At 42.9% G+C, this 19,470-nt stretch overlaps 1 protein-coding gene across 12 annotated transcripts in view; it reads left to right on the top strand.

The window, feature by feature from the left end:
- The window catches only part of IL1RL1 (interleukin 1 receptor like 1), a 28,752-nt gene extending 9,829 nt beyond the window's left edge, over nucleotides 1–18,923 (top strand). For 5 of the 12 annotated variants that reach the window (XM_067007045.1, XM_067007047.1, XM_067007049.1 and 2 more), the window contains 10 exons: nucleotides 2,954–3,125; nucleotides 3,881–4,091; nucleotides 5,073–5,247; nucleotides 5,344–5,506; nucleotides 7,089–7,160; nucleotides 8,696–8,837; nucleotides 8,936–9,081; nucleotides 12,474–12,620; nucleotides 13,631–13,798; nucleotides 16,629–18,923. In XM_067007045.1, coding sequence (XP_066863146.1) covers nucleotides 3,065–3,125; nucleotides 3,881–4,091; nucleotides 5,073–5,247; nucleotides 5,344–5,506; nucleotides 7,089–7,160; nucleotides 8,696–8,837; nucleotides 8,936–9,081; nucleotides 12,474–12,620; nucleotides 13,631–13,798; nucleotides 16,629–17,032 — 1,689 coding nt within the window. In that variant the 5' untranslated portion in view covers nucleotides 2,954–3,064 and the 3' untranslated portion in view covers nucleotides 17,033–18,923. Of the gene's footprint in view, nucleotides 1–1,727; nucleotides 1,915–2,953; nucleotides 3,126–3,880; nucleotides 4,092–5,072; nucleotides 5,507–7,088; nucleotides 7,161–8,695; nucleotides 8,838–8,935; nucleotides 10,257–12,473; nucleotides 12,621–13,630; nucleotides 13,799–16,628 lie in introns of those variants that run through there. The other 7 variants (XM_067007043.1, XM_067007044.1, XM_059079133.2 and 4 more) reach the window with 6 other exon arrangements.
- The last annotated feature ends 547 nt before the right edge of the window (nucleotides 18,924–19,470 follow it).

Genomic DNA, 19,470 nt, shown 5'->3' with positions numbered 1-19,470 from the left:
TTAGAAAGAGAAAAACAAATATCATATATTAACGCATATATGTGGAATCTAGAAAAATGGTACAGATGATCTTATTTGCAAAGCAGAAATAGAGACACAGACATAGAGAAAAAAGCACATGGATACCAAAGGGGAAAGGGCCAGGGGGGATGAACTGGGAGATGGGGATTGACGTATAGACACTATTAATACTACGTATTAAATAGGTAACTAACGAGAACCTATTGCATAGCACAGGGAACTTTACTCAATGCTCTGTGGTGACCTAAATGGGAAGGAAATCCAAAACAGAGGGGATATATGTATACGTGTAGCTGGTTCACTTTGCTGTATAGTAGAAATTAACAGAACATTGTAAAGAAACTGTACTCCAAAAAAATTAATTAAAAAATGTTATCTAGAGCTTACAGTGTCCTGGGCACCGTTCCAATCTTGCCTGCTCCTGACTCTCTGGTCCCAGTGCCAAAACTCATGATCTTAACAAATAAGTCAAGAATAGCAATGAACAGATCTAATTCCTTGAAGTGACACCAAACTTGGTGGTGAATCTCCCAGCAGTGACGCGACTCTGCATCTCTTCCTGTGAGAGCGCACGACTGGTGTCCCTGCAGATAGGGATGCCTGTTCACGAACATTGCCAGCCACAGGGGAGTGCAGAGGGGGGGATGGTACGGTCAACTGGTTCCAAAAACCTCCTAGAATTATGCTTTGGCTGTTCCTCCTCTCTTGACCTTCTTCACCTGGTGGCAGGATGATTTAAATAGTGGTTAGGAATCTAGCCTTTGGAGCCAACCTGCTTGGGTTCAAATTCTGGTTCCTCCTCTTAGCGTGACATGACTCGGACGGTTTGCTTACCCTCTCGGTGTCTCTGTGTCCTTGTCTGTAAAACGGCCATAATAAAGGTAGCGCCTGCTTCATTGGGTGGTTATGGGAATGAAGGAGTTAATACATGTCAGTCATTAAGAACTGTATCTGGCATAGAGTGAGTTCCAGAGAAGGCTTAGCTTTTGTTGTTATATTATTGTAAGGGTCTGGAATTAGTCCCTGAATCCTTCTGGGATGTGGTGAGTTTTAAAAGCAAGTAGAATTTACCCATCATTGAGTCATACCAGCTATTCATAGCTAAAAGCAAATCTTGCGGTTAGCATTTGTTTAACATGGAGCCCAGGAGTTGAGGGTTATGATTTTCCTTGTCATTACCCTTAAGGCAGCCTTCGTACTCGAAACTTCCCTCTATTTCTCTGAACTCCTTAGAAAAACTTCTTTTTCCCATCCAAGAGCCCTGTAGGGACTTAAATCTGAGGACCTGGAATCTGTTTTTGGATGAGACAGTGTCAATTCTGGACCCTAAACAGAACAGTTGCAAAATCCCATAAAGTCTTGTTTACTTCTCATTGTTTGACCCCATTTTGCTTTTGAAACTCTCTGCACCAAAGCTGCTGTAACTGGCCGCGCCTTCCTAACTAGTGGCTGCCAAATGAAGTGTCAAGGCGTGACTGGAAGAGCAGTCCCAGCGCCCCAGATTCCCAGATCGTGTGGAACTCGGTGTAATAATATCAGCGCGATAAATAACAAGCATTAGCTTGAGTAACTGATGCTAAAACAGGGAGATGATCTGATCACTTTTTCTAAAGGATTATTCACCGTTGTTCCTTACATTTAAATATTTACGTACCAAGGTCAGAGTTCTTGGTACATGATGCACCAGAACTTTTGAACAAGTCATGAACTTTGGCTAGAAATCAAATTTCAGGGTGGGTGGAGTGGTGAGTTGAAGGATGTCTTTGAGTATCTCCCCTTTAAAATAAAAGAGAGAGTGCATATGTGAGTAGTCTGCAAGGAAGGCGCTACAAGAGCTGCAAACTATTCACAGCTCATTCACTTGAAATTCCTTCTTCCTGCTATTCAGTTTGGGTAAGCATCACTTACTTATCTAAAATTTGTAGTAAAAACTTTTCCAGACAATAGGGAAAGTATCAACAATTCATGTTTAGAGGAAATGTGCTTTCTTAAAATATATTAAGGGTTGTTGTATTCATTCTATATTTGTCAGTTTCTGTATTGGTTCCATCCGGGTACGCGGGCCTCTCACTGCTGGGGCCTCTCCCGTCGCGGAGCGCAGGCTCCGGATGCGCAGGCGCAGCGGCCACGGCTCACGGGCCCAGCCGCTCCGCGGCACGTGGGATCTTCCCGGACCGGGACACGAACCCGCGTGCCCTGCACCGGCAGGCGGACTCCCAACCACTGCGCCACCAGGGAAGCCTCCTCCCTTGACTTTTAAAGACAAAAAAATGATATGGTTAAGTTATCCTTTTGCTGTATGTCATTATTTTTCACAGACCTTCAACTCTTCTTAGAAAGCTTTTGGTGAATCTTGGGGATAAGCAGGAGCAGAGACACATTTCTGAGGGCTTGGTATAGTGTGTAGGGCAACTATTTGATGCCTATTTTTCCCAGCTCTTTCCTATATTCCTTAGTTGCCTTGGGATGACTGTTTGCCTGTATGCTTGAGGGCAGGCAGGGGCCTTGTGTGTGAACACACAGCTGCCAGCCTGTGTGGATGTCTCGGTTTCATATCTGCATTTATAATATTGTATTTAACTAAGGTCTGTTGAATTTTATAACTTTCTTTTTTTTTCAAAAATAGAAACCCATTTTCTTTCCTCTTAATTTAGCGTCGGTACATTCTCACGAGACAGTGATATAGCGCGGCTGTCATAAGCCCTGCGTGGTCCAAAAGTCCAGTAGGAATAAATGTAATGACACGTGTCTGAAGTCTGCTCCTATACATATTTATACATATTAAAGAGCTGTTCATGAATAATTTTCCTGGGGGGTATTGAGCAAGTAAAAAATCATGGCTGTAAATATTTTGCTTGTGATTTTGTATGACTTATTTTTTGGTATCTTTTTGTGAGAGATACTGACAAGTCTTTCCGACTGTAAATCTTAGGGAATACCATCAACCACCCAGAGGGGAGGTTCACCATCGTATGTCACAGATTTGACTTGAATCATCTTGAGACTCTGTTACCAACACTTGCTCTAGATTGAGAAACTGAGGATGAGACTTTGGGTCCTGGTAATTCTAACGATTCTCATACCTTCCACATCAGCTACATTTAGTAAGTATTGCTTTTGAACTGACATTTAACACTTTTTTAATTAAGTAATTCCAAGAACATTTGCCTAGTGTTTTTGTTTGTTTGTTTGTTTTTTTGCGGTACGCGGGCCTCTCACCGTTGTGGCCTCTCCCGTCGTGGAGCACAGGCTCCGGACGCGCAGGCGCAGCGGCCACGGCTCACGGGCCCAGCCGCTGCGCGGCACGTGGGATCCTCCCGGACCGGGGCACGAACCCGCGTCCCCTGCATCGGCAGGCGGACTCTCAACCACTGCGCCACCAGGGAAGCCCCATTTGCCTAGTTTTAAATTGCCTGCTTCCAATTTCTCTAGCTGAATGGTAACCTAGAAAATTCGTTTATGTTCTACAGTCATTCTTCATCACCATTCTATCAGGACAAATTCTTCATAACAAACATAGCATACTTTTAATTTTACATATTCAAATACATCAAAATTTAATACGGCGCCTGCCCGTAGAAGGTATTGACAGCACTTGTTGACTGACAACATGCTTTGTGTAGATGACACAGCTGCTTTCCTTTGGAGCAATGTGAAGGATCTAGCTCCAAATTAAATCACTAATCTGTGTATCCATTAGAATATTTCATAAAAGATCTTAGATCATTTACTTATTCTTTCTCAAGGTGTGACCGGTTTCTAAATTTAATCCTAGAAGGGGATATTTACAATAGAGAAATTGTAATCCTTTTTATATGATCACTTCAGGATGATATTTATACATATTTTTTATTTGCAGGCAAATCATCCTGGGGCCTGGAAAATGAGGCTTTGATTGTGAGATGTCCCAGACAAGAAAAATCTCGATACCCTGTGGTCTGGTATTACTCAAAAACCAACAAACGCATTACCACCCAGAGAAGGAGTCATGTAGTTGCCTCAGGGGAACGCCTTAAATTTCTCCCAGCCAAAGTCGACGATTCTGGATTTTATACTTGCATTATCAGAAGGTATTATGCAGTCCTGCTCCTTTGTCTTTAAGAGTTGATAGTCTGAGCTGCCTCACTTCCCTTCTCTTTCTAGACATCTCTGCAGCAGTTGAATTTATAAAGTGATTGGAATAAAAGAGCACCTGAGGAACACTATCAGGTTGGACTTTAGGTGATGGTGAACTCTCTGGATGTATAATGACAGGGCTTAATTTGTAGCCCAATTAGAAAAAGACCTACCTTTTCTAGTGACCAGGAAAACTGAGAGCAGTCGGTCACGTTGGGCTCCAAATCAGAACAAACCAGCAGCCTAGATGTGGGGTGTCAGGAGGCTTACGATGGTTGAAAAAGGGGGAAATCATCTGTGCCTCCCACGTGAGGGGCAAACCCAAGAAGTTTACCTGAGACTGGGGGCCCACAAGCCCCCTTACTCTACATGTAAATTGCCAACTCTTGTGATTTTGTGCCTGTTTGGTACGTACAAGATGTGAGATGAACTAAGTCAAAAGGCAAGATGGGTACAGTTCGGTGTCTAGGTTCTGAGGTCAGACAGCATTAGTTTCAAAGTCACGGTGTGTCACTAGTTAGCTGTGCATTGCTGGTAAGTTACTTCTTCATCCTTGTTTCCTCATCCTTAAAATACACGTGATAGTAGAACCCACTTCAAAGCGTGACTATGAGAATAAAATGAATGATACACAGTAAACTCTTAATAAATACTAATTATCTTTATTATATCAGGTCTCAGTGTTACAGCACATACAGTGTATATACAGAAATGGTGAGGGAATCATTTTAAAGGCTACTGTAGGGGTTGTGTTTTACCTAAAATGTAACAAAAAGCATTTAAAACTCTAGATTTTAATGATTATTTTAGAAGAAGAACCACTATCTGTCAATTGTTTTAGGAAGAAAAGCAATATTAAGTAAAAGTTGGAGCTGGGTTAAGTTATTTCATAATGCTAAGTGACTTTTTAAAAATTGTTTGATTTATTTTAACAGTCCTACCTCCAATAAGACTGGATATGTGAATGTCACCATTTATAAAAAACAACCAGGCTGTGATATTCCAGACTTTCTGATATATTCAACAACATCTGGATCAGGAAAAAATTCCAAAGTATATTGTCCTACGATTGACCTCTACAATTGGACAGCGCCTGTGGAGTGGTTTAAGGTAAAAGGAAACGTGCAGGAAATAGATGAAAATTACACCATCAAAATAGGTGGAAGTAGAGAATTACTGAAAGTGGACTGGAACTTTTCATTTCAGAATTGTGAAGTTCTTCAAGGATCCAGGTACCGAGCACACAAGTCATTTTTGCTGATTGACAATGCAGACAGCAAGGACACCGGTGATTATACATGTAAATTTATGCACAATGAAAATGGAGTCAATTATACTGTGACGGCAACCAGGTCATTCACAGTTATTGGTAAGCTATTGAATTTAACAAAATGCAAGACCTGAAAAAAGATAATGTGACAGAAATTGTGTCCTTCTTGTTGATTTGCCGGTACTTCATGCCCCACCCCAAACTTCCTCCTGACTCATCTTATCTTTCGTGTATTCTCTAATGTGATGCAAAGAGACTTTCTAAATGCACTATCAAGATTTAAGACATTTTGGAGGGAAATTATGCTGCTAATCCAAAGCCACATCTGTTCTCTCCTCTATGGCTTAATTTTTCAAAGATAATGTGATCTGAATGCTAACCTAACATTTTTTTGAATGTCAATACAACTATTTGGAGAGCAAGATTAACTCTTTTACTCCCAATTTGTTGTCAGAGGTTCTGTAAATAGAGGAAAATCTATTTCATCTCTAACATAACTAGCCGGATTCAAAGTTGAGTGAGAAGCTTTATAAAGAGATACGTAGATATTGTTGGCTGATTTTCAATCTTGATTGGCAATGCTTTCATCATCATCCAGGATCTTAAGTAGGTCATTTAATTCTACTTTTTTTTTCAAAATTACTTTATTTGATTTTTTTTTTTTTTTTGGTGCTAGGCGGGCCTCTCACTGTTGTGGCCTCTCCCACTGCGGAGCACAGGCTCCGGACGCGCAGGCTCAGCGGCCACGGCTCACGGGCCCAGCCGCTCCGCCGCACGTGGGATCCTCCCAGACCGGGGCACGAACCCGCGCCCCCTGCATTGGCAGGCGGACTCCCAACCACCGCGCCACCAGGGAAGCCCCAAAATTACTTTAAATTCTATAAAAGTCCATCAGGAGTGAGACTTCGCAGTCAAGCCTGTTAAATCTACAAAGAGTTGGGGTCTCCTTAGCAGAGCTTGATCTATGGGTGTAGATGAAGCAGGACCTGTATGTCTGGCAGATTTCTCAGGGCAGAGCAGTAGTGGAGAAGAGTTTTTGTTTGTAGTTTTCCAGTGCCCCACTACTGTAAAATAAGCATCGCTGGGCCACATTTGTGTTAGTACCTCTCAGTGTTCAACATCAAAACCTGCAGGGGTCCTTAATCCCACCATCCCGAAATAAATGAGAATCGAGGGGTGCAGGAATGCAGCCGTGCACTCACCGTGTCTAGGCATCAGTGCCACAGGAATTTGAACTTCCTGATAGGGTGGCCCACACTGGTGGAAAGCTGTGAGCAGACGTGTGGACTTAACGTGTTTATCACTTTCAGGAGTCATTTGAACTCTTCCCTGTAGCGTTCGTTATGCTTATCCTATAGAATTGTGGTTTTCCGACAATTGCTACGTCATGCAATTAATTTAATGCTTTGGATGGCATTTGTTTTAATGATAAAAAGAGAATAGAAAATATCAAAAAAACATAGGTAATGAGAGAATGTATTGCTTGAATGTTTTTGTTTCGTGTGCGTGTGTGTGTGTGTGTGTGTGTGTGCATGTGTATTTGTTGCCATGGATCACAATGAGAAAAATCTGAGAAACATCACTTTGAAAAAGGACAGAAATATGAAAAATACAAGCTTTATATTGATGACCACCCAATGCTTGCCTAATATTTATATTCTCTTTTTGTCTTGGATTTCAGATAAGCAAAGCTTTTCTTTGCTTCCAGTAATTATTTCCCCTCTACAGAATGAAACAAAGGAAGTGGAAATTGGTAAGAAAACTTTAAGAATACTGTAAATGTTTCATCTGGAAAATCTTTCCATATGACCCCTGTTCTGAATTCCCCAAGCAGTGGTCAGGCTATTACCGTAGTGGATCTTGAGGATTAAATGAGACGCATAGTTGGAAACACCCACCTTGGGCCATTGCTAATATTAGGAACATGTGGTCACAGCAACGTACAGCACTTACATTTGTGCTGCACTTTGCTCTATTTTATGTATTTATTTTGGTGCTTTCATGTGTGCTACCTCATTTCCCTCTCACTTCTATCCAACTATCCAAGGAGGTAGATATCATCCCTACTTTATGCTTGTGGATGCGTAGGCTTAGAGAGGCTCAATGACATACCCAAGGATGTGGCGTGAATCAATGATGACGGAGGAGAACCCAGATTGTATGCCTCTGTCCGTCTCTGCTTTTCCTGGTTCCCAGAGAGAATGGGGTCAAAATCAAAGTTCTTAGCACGTAAAGCAAAACCACACTGACTGCCTCGGAGGTGCTCTACTGCTTTGCAGGGTTTCCACGTTCTTCCCTGTTTTCGCCCATGCCCTCCTTCCCGTCCCCCGACACGAAGCTCAAGCACCCCTTCCCCTGTGAAACCCCCTGCCCGCCGCCTTACCTGCCAGGGAGCATGATCAGAGCCAGCATCTGATCAAGTCCAGGGCCACCAGCCCCAGCCCTGCTCCCTGCCCTGATGTCTCCCTCTGTATTCCCATGCCACTTGCCTATCTTTCCATTAAAACACTAGAATACCGTGTGTTCTGATCGTTTGCTTATACCGTTGTCACCTCCTTGGAGAATCTAAGCTCCTCATCCCTCTCCACATGCTTAATTCTTGACACGGGGACTAAGAACTCAGTAAAGGTTGGCTGAGTACCCAACCCAATCAGCCCTTCAGCTTTTAGTTCTGAAAGGAGGAAGTCTCATATTAACAGGAGTGGGAGTGGAGAGGCCCTTGTTGGACGATTAAGCGGTGGGATTGCGGCTGATTCAGGTGAAACGGTTCTACCGACAAAGGTAGCTTACAGAGAGATGAAGGGGTTCCACAGGAGAAGAAGGAGGGGAAGACAGCCATTAAATGGGAAGGAAATCCAAGGAAGAGGGGATATACAGATATACATGTGGCTGATTCACTTTGCTGTACAGCAGAAACTAACACAACATTGTAAAGCAACTATACTCCAATTAAAAAAAAAAAAAGGAAAAGAAATGGCAATGCGAAGTAAGGGGAAATCTTAGATTATAACGTGGCGTTGGTGAAGCCTCTATAGTTTCCACTGCAGGGGAGAGGGGAGAGGGGCCCGAGCTTCAGCCTGAGCTGTGAGTGGAGTGAAAATGATGGGAGACAGAGAAGGTGGCAAAGCGAGGGCAGAGAAGGAGGAAGGTGCTGAAGAGGAGGAAAGGAAACGGGAATCAATTCATGACACACACTAGACGTTCAATGACCTTTCTTCACACGCAAGTAAATTAAATCCTCTCTGCAGAACTGGATTTTATTGGTGGATCTCTTTCCTTCTCACCTAGGAAAACCAGCAAACCTAAGTTGCTCTGCTTGCTTTGGGAAAGGCTCTCAGACCATGGCTGACATCCTGTGGCAGGTTAACAGAAGCAGCGTTGAGAACATCGGTGAAGCAAGAATACAAGTGTTGCAAGAGCAAAATCAAAGGTATTTTTCAATCTCAGTTAAAGCATCCCCTCCCCTTCCCTTCCCACACGGTTCGCAACTGCAAAAGAAGCACTGAAAGTAACAGGCTGTCTTCCTAGTTCTCCCAGTGAGCTGACTTGCCTCAACGCCGTGTTAAGAATAGTGGATGTAAAAGAAGAGGATTTATCACTGAAGTACGACTGTCTGGCCATGAACTTCCGTGGCCTGATCATGCACACCGTAAGACTAAGGAGGAAAAATCCAAGTAAGGCTTGATTCTGAGACTTTGGTCACCTGAGTTTGCAGTTAACCACTGTAAGCTGAGTCATGTTCTTAGAGAAGAGTGTATTGCAGTGTGGCTCCAGGGGAATCCATCAGGACAGAGTGACCCATCACATAAATTGGAGGCAGGTGGAGAAAAGATCTGTCTTGGGTGTAGGCAACAGGAGGACACATTGTGCGTAGAGAACTCAAGACAAAAAACGAAGCCACGCCACATTCCCTGTGCTTTCCATCCTCGGCACTTCAGACAGAGTTAAACAAGTCCGTGGGGACGCGCCCTCCCCTCGGGCGCAAACGCATCTTCCGCACACAATGATGGCAGAAAAGTCGTTTTACAAACACTTCCTCCCTGACCACCTGTCAATTTCCTCACTTACTTGTTTGCATGTCCAGATAAAGACACCCCGTTGGTTAGATGTAGCATTTAATCCGGTGTAATAAAGGGTGGGGAGACAATTTTGATATTTTTACTTGTCACTCCACGTACCACTATGTAGAAATGATTTCATGTGTTTGTCACATAGTCACAGGGAGAGGTAAACTCCCAGTTTATACCCCTAAGTGAGGTATAGTCCAGATTAATTTGGATAAACGCACAAAGGCACAACATGATTGGGAGAGATGGGAAAACAGGCCACCAGTCAGATAGGGTCTTTTAGTCTCTGCCCGAGGGGGTGCTTGGGATTTGTCTTGTTTGAATTCACCTTTAACCACCGATTTGCAAGCTTTTATAAAACAAACGGGATCATGACGGCTATAGATGATGTTAAATGCTATCATGTTCCATATGGGTCATCACGATTCTGCCACTTGTAACTGTGTCATCCCAGGACATGTGGACCTGAGGTGTTGCGATGTCATTTTAGGGTGACATTTATGGTTCTGGTGGGCACGGAAGATCCCGCAAGAAAAAGGACGCCACCTCCACCCCTAGCACTGCCGTGGTGTCCTTATCCCCATGCTTTTCTCACGTTGTCCTTATATGAACGTTCTCCGGGTATTTGTGTATTGGAATTGTTTTCATGTTACATGTACTTGGTGATTTTGTTCCTTCTAATTCATCTGTATATGCTACCTTTCACCTGTGTTTCTTCAAAGCAACACAATTTTACTCTGTCTCAACAGCTATGTCAATTAAACAAAAATCGTTACAACTGCTCTCAGTGGTCACAATGAATTCCTTTATTTCTAACCATACAATAAAAGAAATTACACATTGTCCTGAATTTGAAAAACAAAAACTAAAAAGCCTGTGTCCCCATGTTATCAAATATCATTAAACATTTGATACTACTACTATTAATAATAGTACACATTTACTCATTGTTCCCTAGGTACCAGGACCTGTCATTATTTCCCATATAATTTTTCATTTATTTTATCAAAAATCCACGATGAAGAGCCTATTACCATCATCTAGTTTTATAGATGAGGAAACTGAGGCAAAGAGAGGTTGGATAATTGGCCAGGCTACAGTTACAGAGCCAGGATGCAAAGGCAAGCAGTGTTTCCTGCTAATAAGCTCTTACAGAAAGTATTCAGTGTTTAGTCAACACGTACAAGGATTACTTATACATTTATAAAATAACTAACATTTAGGAAGATACTGAACTTCAACTTGCCTTAATGTCTTGGATTAACTTCTTTCTTCTAGTTAGCCAGTCACATGCATAACTACTTCACAAGAAATAGGGATTCCCAGCGTGCATCCAGATAGGATTTTTAGAAAGAGTGACCTGGAAAGGAATCCTGTTGAAATAATTCACTTAGGGAGTATTTATCATTTAAACTGATGACAGTGCAGATGCCAGGCTCACTCACAATTTTCAGTTTTGGATCAGTTCACCTTGGTCATTCTTTTTTTAATTTCAATTTTAATTTTTTTATTTAAAAAAATGTTTTTAACCATGCCATGCAGCACGTGAGATCTTAGTTCCCCGACTAGAAGTCGAACCCGCACCGCCTGCAGTGGAAGCTTGGAGTCCTAACCTCTGGACTGCCAGGAAAGTCCCCACCTGGGTCATTCTTGATTTCATAGTGTGGATACTCAGGGAGCTGATGAACTAATGAAGGAATTTGCAGATACAGACCAGGGATTTTCTAGATTTTCTATGGCAAAACTGGGAGCCTGTGGTTTGAGATCAGATGAAACTGAGAAGGGAGCTATCTAGCCAAATCTCATTTGAGAGCCTTTTCACATTTATCTTTAAGTGGGACTATTTGTAAGATGGGATAGTTAACGATTCTAAGGAGGGAAGTAAACTTGAAACAGCCAAAAATACTATTGATGAGCACAGTTCTTACACTCAATTTGTATATATCTGATTCAATAAATACGGGGACCATCTTGCATATATACATGATGAAGCAATGAGTAAGGATAAAAGTTCAGTGATGGCTAAATAATGCTCATCAGGAGGGAAATACAGGGCATATTTAGGACCTAAAACACAGTCCTTTGACTTCATCAAATGCACATTAGAGACTTAGATAGCTCTTGTTTCTTCCTTGCTTTCCTATGCCACCAACCCCAGGTGCAATAAGTCCCCAAGACCTGTTGATTCTTTCTCCTTAACGCCGCCAGCGCCAGGTTTGTCCCTTCCTTTCGCATGATTACATGAATCTGGCCCCTCCTCATCTCTCGCCCCCCCATACTGCAGAAACCTCTCATCCCATTCTACTCCGAGGACCTGTGGGTCATGGAAACAAAACTTCCACTACCATCCGATTAATCTTGCTTGAAAACCACCTTCACTGTTAACGAACCACTCAGCTCTCTTCAATGGCTCTCATGACCAGAATAGAGACAAACTGCTTTAGCTGGAGCCTCAGATCTGATCAGAGCCTAGCCCTAGACCCACCATTGCAATCATATGTTCCAGTAATTCCCCAAACTGGATCATCCCCCTTCCTCAGAAAACACACTCCCATCTCTGCCCTTGGGCTCACAGCATCCTCTCTTGCCAGGAATACTTTTTTTTTCCAGCTATCTAAATCTTACTCATCCTCCAGGGACCTTATTCTGCAAGAAGCCTTCACTGCCCAATCCAGCATGGAGTGAGCACACCTTCCTAAAACCTCTGCTAGCTGAAACTAATGCTTTCACTTCCAATCTTAGCTAAGTTTACTTGTGTCTGTCTTTCTCTTATGCTTTGAAAATCCCCTACAATGCCTAGCCTGGTGCCTTGCATGGAGGAGGGGCTCGCTAAACATTAATTTACTGATTCTTAAAACAGCCATGAAAATGCCATGTAGGCAACCCTTGTATAAATCTCTCATACTCCCAGTGGAAGCCAGCATCCATGTGTTTGTTTATTTTCTCCTGTTTTAGGCATAATAATGATCATTTTTCTCCTCCCCCTATCTTTTGAATAGTGGATCAACAAGGCACCTACTACATGCTTGCAGGATTTAGCATATTACTCTTGCTAATCAATGTCTTGGTGATAATTCTAAAAACGTTCTGGATTGAGATTATTCTGCTCTGGAGAGACATAGCTAGACCTCACAAAACTAGGAACGGTAAGTGGCAAGTTTCAAGTTTCCTTCAAAAGAAAAGGTTCTATAATGGCTGTTGGTTGTTTATCGAATAACGTCTTAACAGTTATGCTACTTAACTCAGAGACTCCCTTTTGCTTGCTAGCATATTATCAATAAATCGTTTGGAGGCCACTCTCCATCCTGCCTTGTCACTCCTCGTGCTTCTGAGATGAATCTCAACGGCTCCAGTTTTCTCCAATTTTCTCCCCCCTAGAACTGCTGTTCTTACTAAATCCCGAGTAGCGGAATCTGCTCCAAGCCCAGAAAGGGCATTTTGGAAAAATGGGAAAGCTTTATGGAAGTCAAAACATTCACAAAATTGTTCCTGTTTTCCAGATGTGAACAGGTTAGAAAGGTCCATCAGAATGCAGTGTATTTTACCAGAAATCCTGTTCCATAAAGAGTCTTACCTACCTACATATGTATACCCATGAAAGAAGACAGTGCCGCCTGCTAACTATGAACACCGTTCTTTCATTTGGAGGCAGATACAGTTTAGATTTTCCATACGGGTCACTCAACTAGGGCTAATTATTTGATTTGTGGGAAATTCAGATCCCTTAAACACTTGTACTCTTTTGCCACTGTTCATTACCCTTTAGCATTTTCACTTCCCCATGGGGAAAACAAAAGCGAAAATTGAGATCTGCTCAGCACGGCAGAAAGCCCCTTAGCCATGAGTATAAATACTTATTAATAGATTATTGATCAAACTTGACAATATGGTTTGAACTAAACTAGCCAGGCTCTTGCGTGTTTTCTATCATTCAGTCTGAGACAGTAAAAGGGAGAACTTTGGGACTAAGATTGGTTTCCTGATGACATTTTGTGGCCTTAGATTGTTGTCATTGTCTCTGGATTCTGGAGTATTTGGGGGGATGAGACACATTCACCCACAGCCATAAAACTCCCCGAAGAATGTCTCCTAAGAGTCAAATGAGAATTTTTTGAGGACCAAGTAATCACATTGTTTTCCTTGTTTTCATCTTCAGATGGGAAGACCTATGATGCTTATGTGATCTATCCACGGAACTGCAGAAACAGTCCAGAGGGGGCCAGCTCTGTGGAGTGCTTTGTTCACCAGATTCTGCCTGACGTCCTTGAAAATAAATGTGGCTACGACTTATACATTTACGGGAGAGATGTGATCCCTGGAGAAGGTAAAACTAACAACAACCATCAGGGACAGAAATTCACATTCATCAGAAGGATAAGTAATAGGTGGTCTTATCCCTGCCTTCCTCAGGAGCTGCAATCATTATTCCAGGTCATAAGACTAGAGCTTTTAAATATTTCTCCAGAAGAAGGAGGTACTTAGTCTTTGCTTCTCCTGCCCCCATCACCACCCTGATCCCGAGGCCTTCACAGTCGTGTCAGTGATATGAAGACACGATAAGGCATCCTTGCTTGTGGATTTAGCAGGGTCCAGCCCCTACTTCATTCCCATGTCCACCACTAGGATAACTGACATCTCTGAAGTCCCTCTAGAAGATTTGAAGGAGGACTTGAAATCCAAGAAATTTTGCTCTACTATCCAGAGGCACTGGCTAAAATATTTGAAAGGACTCAGAAAGTCTTTATGATTTTCCTTATATTGGTGAAACATTTGCAAATTTATATCCTCACAAGAACAGATAGAATTGTGTCTTCTGTTTCTTAATATTCCTAGTTGATTTCCTGTGATTTTGACAGTTGGGTCACAATTCCAGCATTTCAGTAGTCGTTCTCCTTTCCCTCCATATTTATGTCAAGTATCTAGGAACCCTCCCTCTAGCCCTTCTCAAATTCCTCAGGGACCAGGAAGTGTGTGGAATATGAATAAGGCAGGGACATCATGAGTGTAAGTCCTCTAAAGTCAATGTTGAATGGACTGTGAGTTTAAACTGGCATTCTTACTGCAAAGAGGGATTCGAGTGTCTATGGAATTAAACGTATACACGACAGGTGAATCTGGTTTATCCTGCAATATCTGGATAATGTTAATGGCCTGGCACCAGCTTGGGAGACACGTACAGAGCGCAATTCAGGAAAACGTAACCCACGTCTCTCCCGAGGCTCCCTTCTTCCTTCAGCTCTCCCCACGGGCTACCCCTGCAAGTCGAGAGCCACGTCATGGTATTCAGATGCTCATTGGCTGTTACACGTCTGCTTACGAGGCTGCAGGGACTCCAGTTGTTTGTGATGTCACACCAGGTGCGACACGCTCTCCACCTCTTCTTTCTTGGGTCCGCCAACCTCATTTCTAGTTACGCCTCTCCCCACCCACATGTGAGGGCCAGCTCGCTGGTGCTCAAGCTTCTGTGGCCTTTATCGTGCTGCTTTTCATTTGGAAAAGTTTGTCACCTCCCCCTCTCTCAGTTATGTCCTCTGACCTTACCTCAACCGAAGTAAAACAAAATCCAACAAAACAACACCAAACTTCACTCTTCCCTTAGAGAAAGTTCGTGACTGTCCCACGCAGTGTGTTTCTTCCCAAGACAATTACTCTCCATTTGCTCCTTCAGATTCATTCTGCACCCTCCTCCACCCAGTGGCCTGCTGGCCGGTCCTTATGGAAGCCATCACCCCCTTGCTCTCCGCTCCCCGCTGGGCTTGGCCAATGGGAGGCACTGGCAGGTGCTCGGAGGGCAGGGTGCACCGCTGTGCCCTCTGGGGAGCTGTGCTCCTCCCTGCTGGAGCACTGGCTCCCGTCAGCTGGCCGTCCTCAGACACGAACCTGCTTTGGGCTCCATAACCGCTCCCCTCCCTTCACACACGGAGGGCAGCTGTGGCTCCCTGACATCACCTGCGGTGGGGCTCTGCACCATCTCTCGTTGGTTTCCTTTGGCTCTGCCCACATCTTTTATAAACTGTCCTTTCATTAGACTCTCTTTAGTCAGCGCTTCTGAGAGTGCCGAGCTTTTCGTTAGGATCCCGACGGACACAGGGTCTCCGTCGGGCACTATCCGACATTCATTTCCTGTTTCAGACCATGTGGACCAGCAGTCTTGAGCCTCCACTGCCGAAGAACGTCTCGAGTTGTTTTCTTCATGGCTGTGCTTCCTTAACCATGCTGTTCCCTCCTTGCCAGGAGAGCCGGGTGTCTAACGTGTTCTAAGTACACCCAGAAGTTAAGTGAAATCACCATGGAGCTGATGACCCATAAACACGGACTTGATAAGGGGATCTGATCTTCCTTAAGATTTCCCTAGTCTGCATCAAATCAGCTTCGAAAACAGAGACTATTAGGGGGATGAAGTGGATCCAGGACTCCCTAGAGACTTTGGTCAGTTCAGAGAAGCAAGGGTTCCTGAGTTTGCCCTCTATTGTTTTTTTTCCCACCGTCCCTTTTTATTTTATTTACTTAAGGTTTCTTTTTCTTGAGGTAACATTCGTTTAATGTAAGTTTCATATGTACAACGTATTTCTACTTCTGTACAACCTACAGCGTGCTCAGCACCAAAAATTTAGTTTCCATCCATCACCGTACACTTGGGTCCCTTTACTCAATTTGCCCTCCCTGCACCTCCCCCTCTGGTAACCACCGCTCTGCTCATTGACCCGGTGGGTGTTCATAGCATGCTCTTCACCATATACTTGTAGTTGATTTCTAATTTCATACTATTGTGATTGGAAAAGATGCTTGATGGGATTTCAATCTTAAATTTATTGAGACTTGTTTTGTGTCCCAAACACATAATCTAACCTTGAGAATGTACCACGTGTGTTGAGAACGTGTGTTCTGCTGCATTTGCATGGAACGTTCCGTAATAAGAGAGTTAAAATTCTAAGTCCCTTTACAACACGTTAGCTTATATTCTGAGAAGATAATATGTATCGATAGCTAGTGAACCTGAATTCGAAGTCTCCTGCTACATATCTCTACGTTCCCATCGAACTGAAGGACTCTGGACTGCTCTGCCTGGGCGAAAAGAAGGCTTGGGGCTGATACTCTCACCGTGAAAGGGTTGTGTGTGTTCTTACCCCTTCCACTGTGTCTCTTGTCACTAGATGTAGCCACCACAGTGGAAACCAGCATCCAGAAGAGCAGGCGTCACATCTTCATCCTGACTCCGGAGGTCGTGCACAGCGAGGAGTTTGCCTACGAGTGGGAGATCGCCTTGCACAATACCCTCATCCAGAACGACTGCAAGGCCATCCTTATTGAAATGGAGGCTCTGTGCCCGCCCAGCGGACTGCAGCTTGGGGAGCTTCAGGACTCCCTCAAGCATCTGGTCAAAGTGCAGGGGACCATCAAGTGGAGGGAGGACCTCGTGGTCAACAAACAGTCCCTGAATTCCAAGTTCTGGAAGCACATAAGGTACCACATGCCGGTGCCAAGCAAACGTCCAAGAAAGACTCCCCGCTGGGCATCCTCGAGCGCCAGGGGCAGTAGTGTTTGCTTTGATGGCTAACGCACTGCGTTTGCGCGATCCAAATCCCTCCCAGCTGGGTCACGCTACTGTACCAGACCCTGGGGGAGGCGGCTCCAGAAATGGGAGTGTCGAGGGCATTCAGACCTCAGGTTTCAGGTACTGACTTCACTTCCACGTCCCTGGTTCTGGCTGGATGCAAAATACCCCGAGATTTTCAGCCTCAAGCTCCCTGTCTCCACCTCACATCCCCTCCCCCGTCTCCCGTGGCTGGTCCTTCTCCATCGTGGCCGAGCATCTTCTCACCACTCTTCCTCTCTCTCTCTCGTTCTCCGTCTCCTTATTCTTTGTCAATATTCTACATTTTGAACATCAAACTGAAAGTTTTAGAGTTAAATTTTCATGTGATTTTGAACACTCAGATCCCGTCAAGCAGAACGCTGGTACTAAATCTTGTTCCCAATGCCAGGATGTGTTAGATTTTATTTGATCAAATGCTTAAGTTTTATAATATCAATACTGTCCATTTGGTTGGAGTACCTTACCCAATTACCCAATTATCATCCTATTTTTTTTAATTCTAAACTTTCTTTCATGTATTTTTATTCTCTTTAGAAATATCTTTTCTCACTGTACAAGTTATAAAAGAACACAAAGTGTGAAAGAAAAAACAACAGAAATTATTCATAAATCCATCATCCTAAGATTATGACTTTGAAACGTTTTGGTAAATTTGCATTTTACGAAATTTTAATTCATACTTAAATATACCATTTATATAGCTGAGATTACACAGAATGTAGTTTTTACATTTCTATCTTCTTAAAATCACAATAAAAGCATTTGACAAGTCATTCCAATTTTAACTATTTAAAATATTCAGTGTTGCAGCTCATGGTTGTGCTACAGGTGACATGCCTAATTACTTATTGTTGGATATTTAAGTTGTGCCCAATTTAAATGGTCATCATTATAAGTAATTCTGCAGTGGCCATATCATTATACTTTATATCTTCCAATTAAAACAATTTTTTTTAAATTTGAGAAACCGTAAAATTTTTTTTAATTTGAGAAAAAAATTAAATTTGTTGTAACATTTCCATGAAATAAGTAGGGCATTTTGGCAGAAGTGTTTTAGTAAAACTGAAGTTAATTTGCACAGGCAAGTCCACTCCCATCAGTTCCTTGGAGTTTGCACACCATCAGGGGCCTCAGAGCCCACCAGAGCTAAGGCTGAGGGACCCTCAGACTGGGAGGCCTGTCAGAGCTCCGATTTTGCAAGTGGATGGAGGTCCTATCCTCAACGGAGCTGCTTACTAAAGTGTATGATTTTATATTTAACTGAACAAGAAAGCTGAACTCCAGACCTTTGACAGGGAGTGTAATCTTGAACTCCCTGTTATTTAATACCTTATAGAATCTTGCCTGAAAAGAAATCATATTTCGGTAAGGTTGTCTAAAGGGTCTGTAGTTACCCGTCCCTCTAGGTACACTATAATCTAAATCTCTACAGCCTGGATTAGGGTTGCCAGATAAAATATAAGATATCAGTTAAAGGTGAATTCAGAGAAAGACATTTCATCGGAAAAGGATCTGAAATCCAAATTTAGCTGGGGGTCTTGTATTTTTATATGCTAAGTCTGGTTACCCTACCCTGGTAGTATTGTTGTGCTTTTATGGGGTGGTATCTGATTTTGTCAAATTACTAAAAATGTAGCCAATGAAAAAGAGGCAGTAGAGTCGATTGATTAACGTCATAGAATTCCGAATCAACAGGCATCCTCTGCTAGCTACATGACCATGAGCAAGATACTTAACTTCTCAAAAACTTAGTCACCTTAGGTGAAATGAGAATAAGCATACCAAAATCCTTTATTTCTGTGCTAATCAAATGGGAAATAACATTTAATAAATGGCTACAATTGTTAAGACACTTTCTTGTAATGTGTATTATATTCCATGCCGTCTCTCAGTCTGGGCCTCTAAGGAATAAATTCTCTCCAGATTCACTACCACTTAGAATGACAGAGATGTTTTTGATTTATGAACATGGGACATTTGGGAACTGATTTTATTTCCTTCTTTACATTAGCTACTTGAAAGCATAGAGGCAAATCTGGGCTCTTTCTACGGCTAGTATATGGGATATTATAACAGGGAATTTATAATAATCTTTTCCCTGCCTCCGTAATAACTTTGCTTTCACCTTGCCCCATATTTCTTTTTAAAATATATTTTAATTGTCAATAGTGTTAGCTCCTTTGCAAGTATTCAACAAATACCTACATTTTCTGGATGTGTGCTGAGTATCTCTTTGGGAGGGGTGGGGAGAGGCAGGACTGGGGAGGGAGCTACACAGGTGAGCAAGGCACCTCCTTATTTACCTGCGAGGTTTGGAGCTCACTGTGTGAACTCGGAAGGCAGAGGAAGCCCTTCAGAAAGTGCACACAGGGCTGGCCTCGGGAAGAAGTCTGACATTG

Source organism: Kogia breviceps, chromosome 11 (assembly GCF_026419965.1).
Source record: "Kogia breviceps isolate mKogBre1 chromosome 11, mKogBre1 haplotype 1, whole genome shotgun sequence".
Taxonomy (NCBI): Eukaryota; Metazoa; Chordata; class Mammalia; order Artiodactyla; family Physeteridae; genus Kogia; species Kogia breviceps.
Note: the sequence above shows the minus strand (reverse complement) of the source record. Positions and strands in the feature narration are given on the sequence as shown.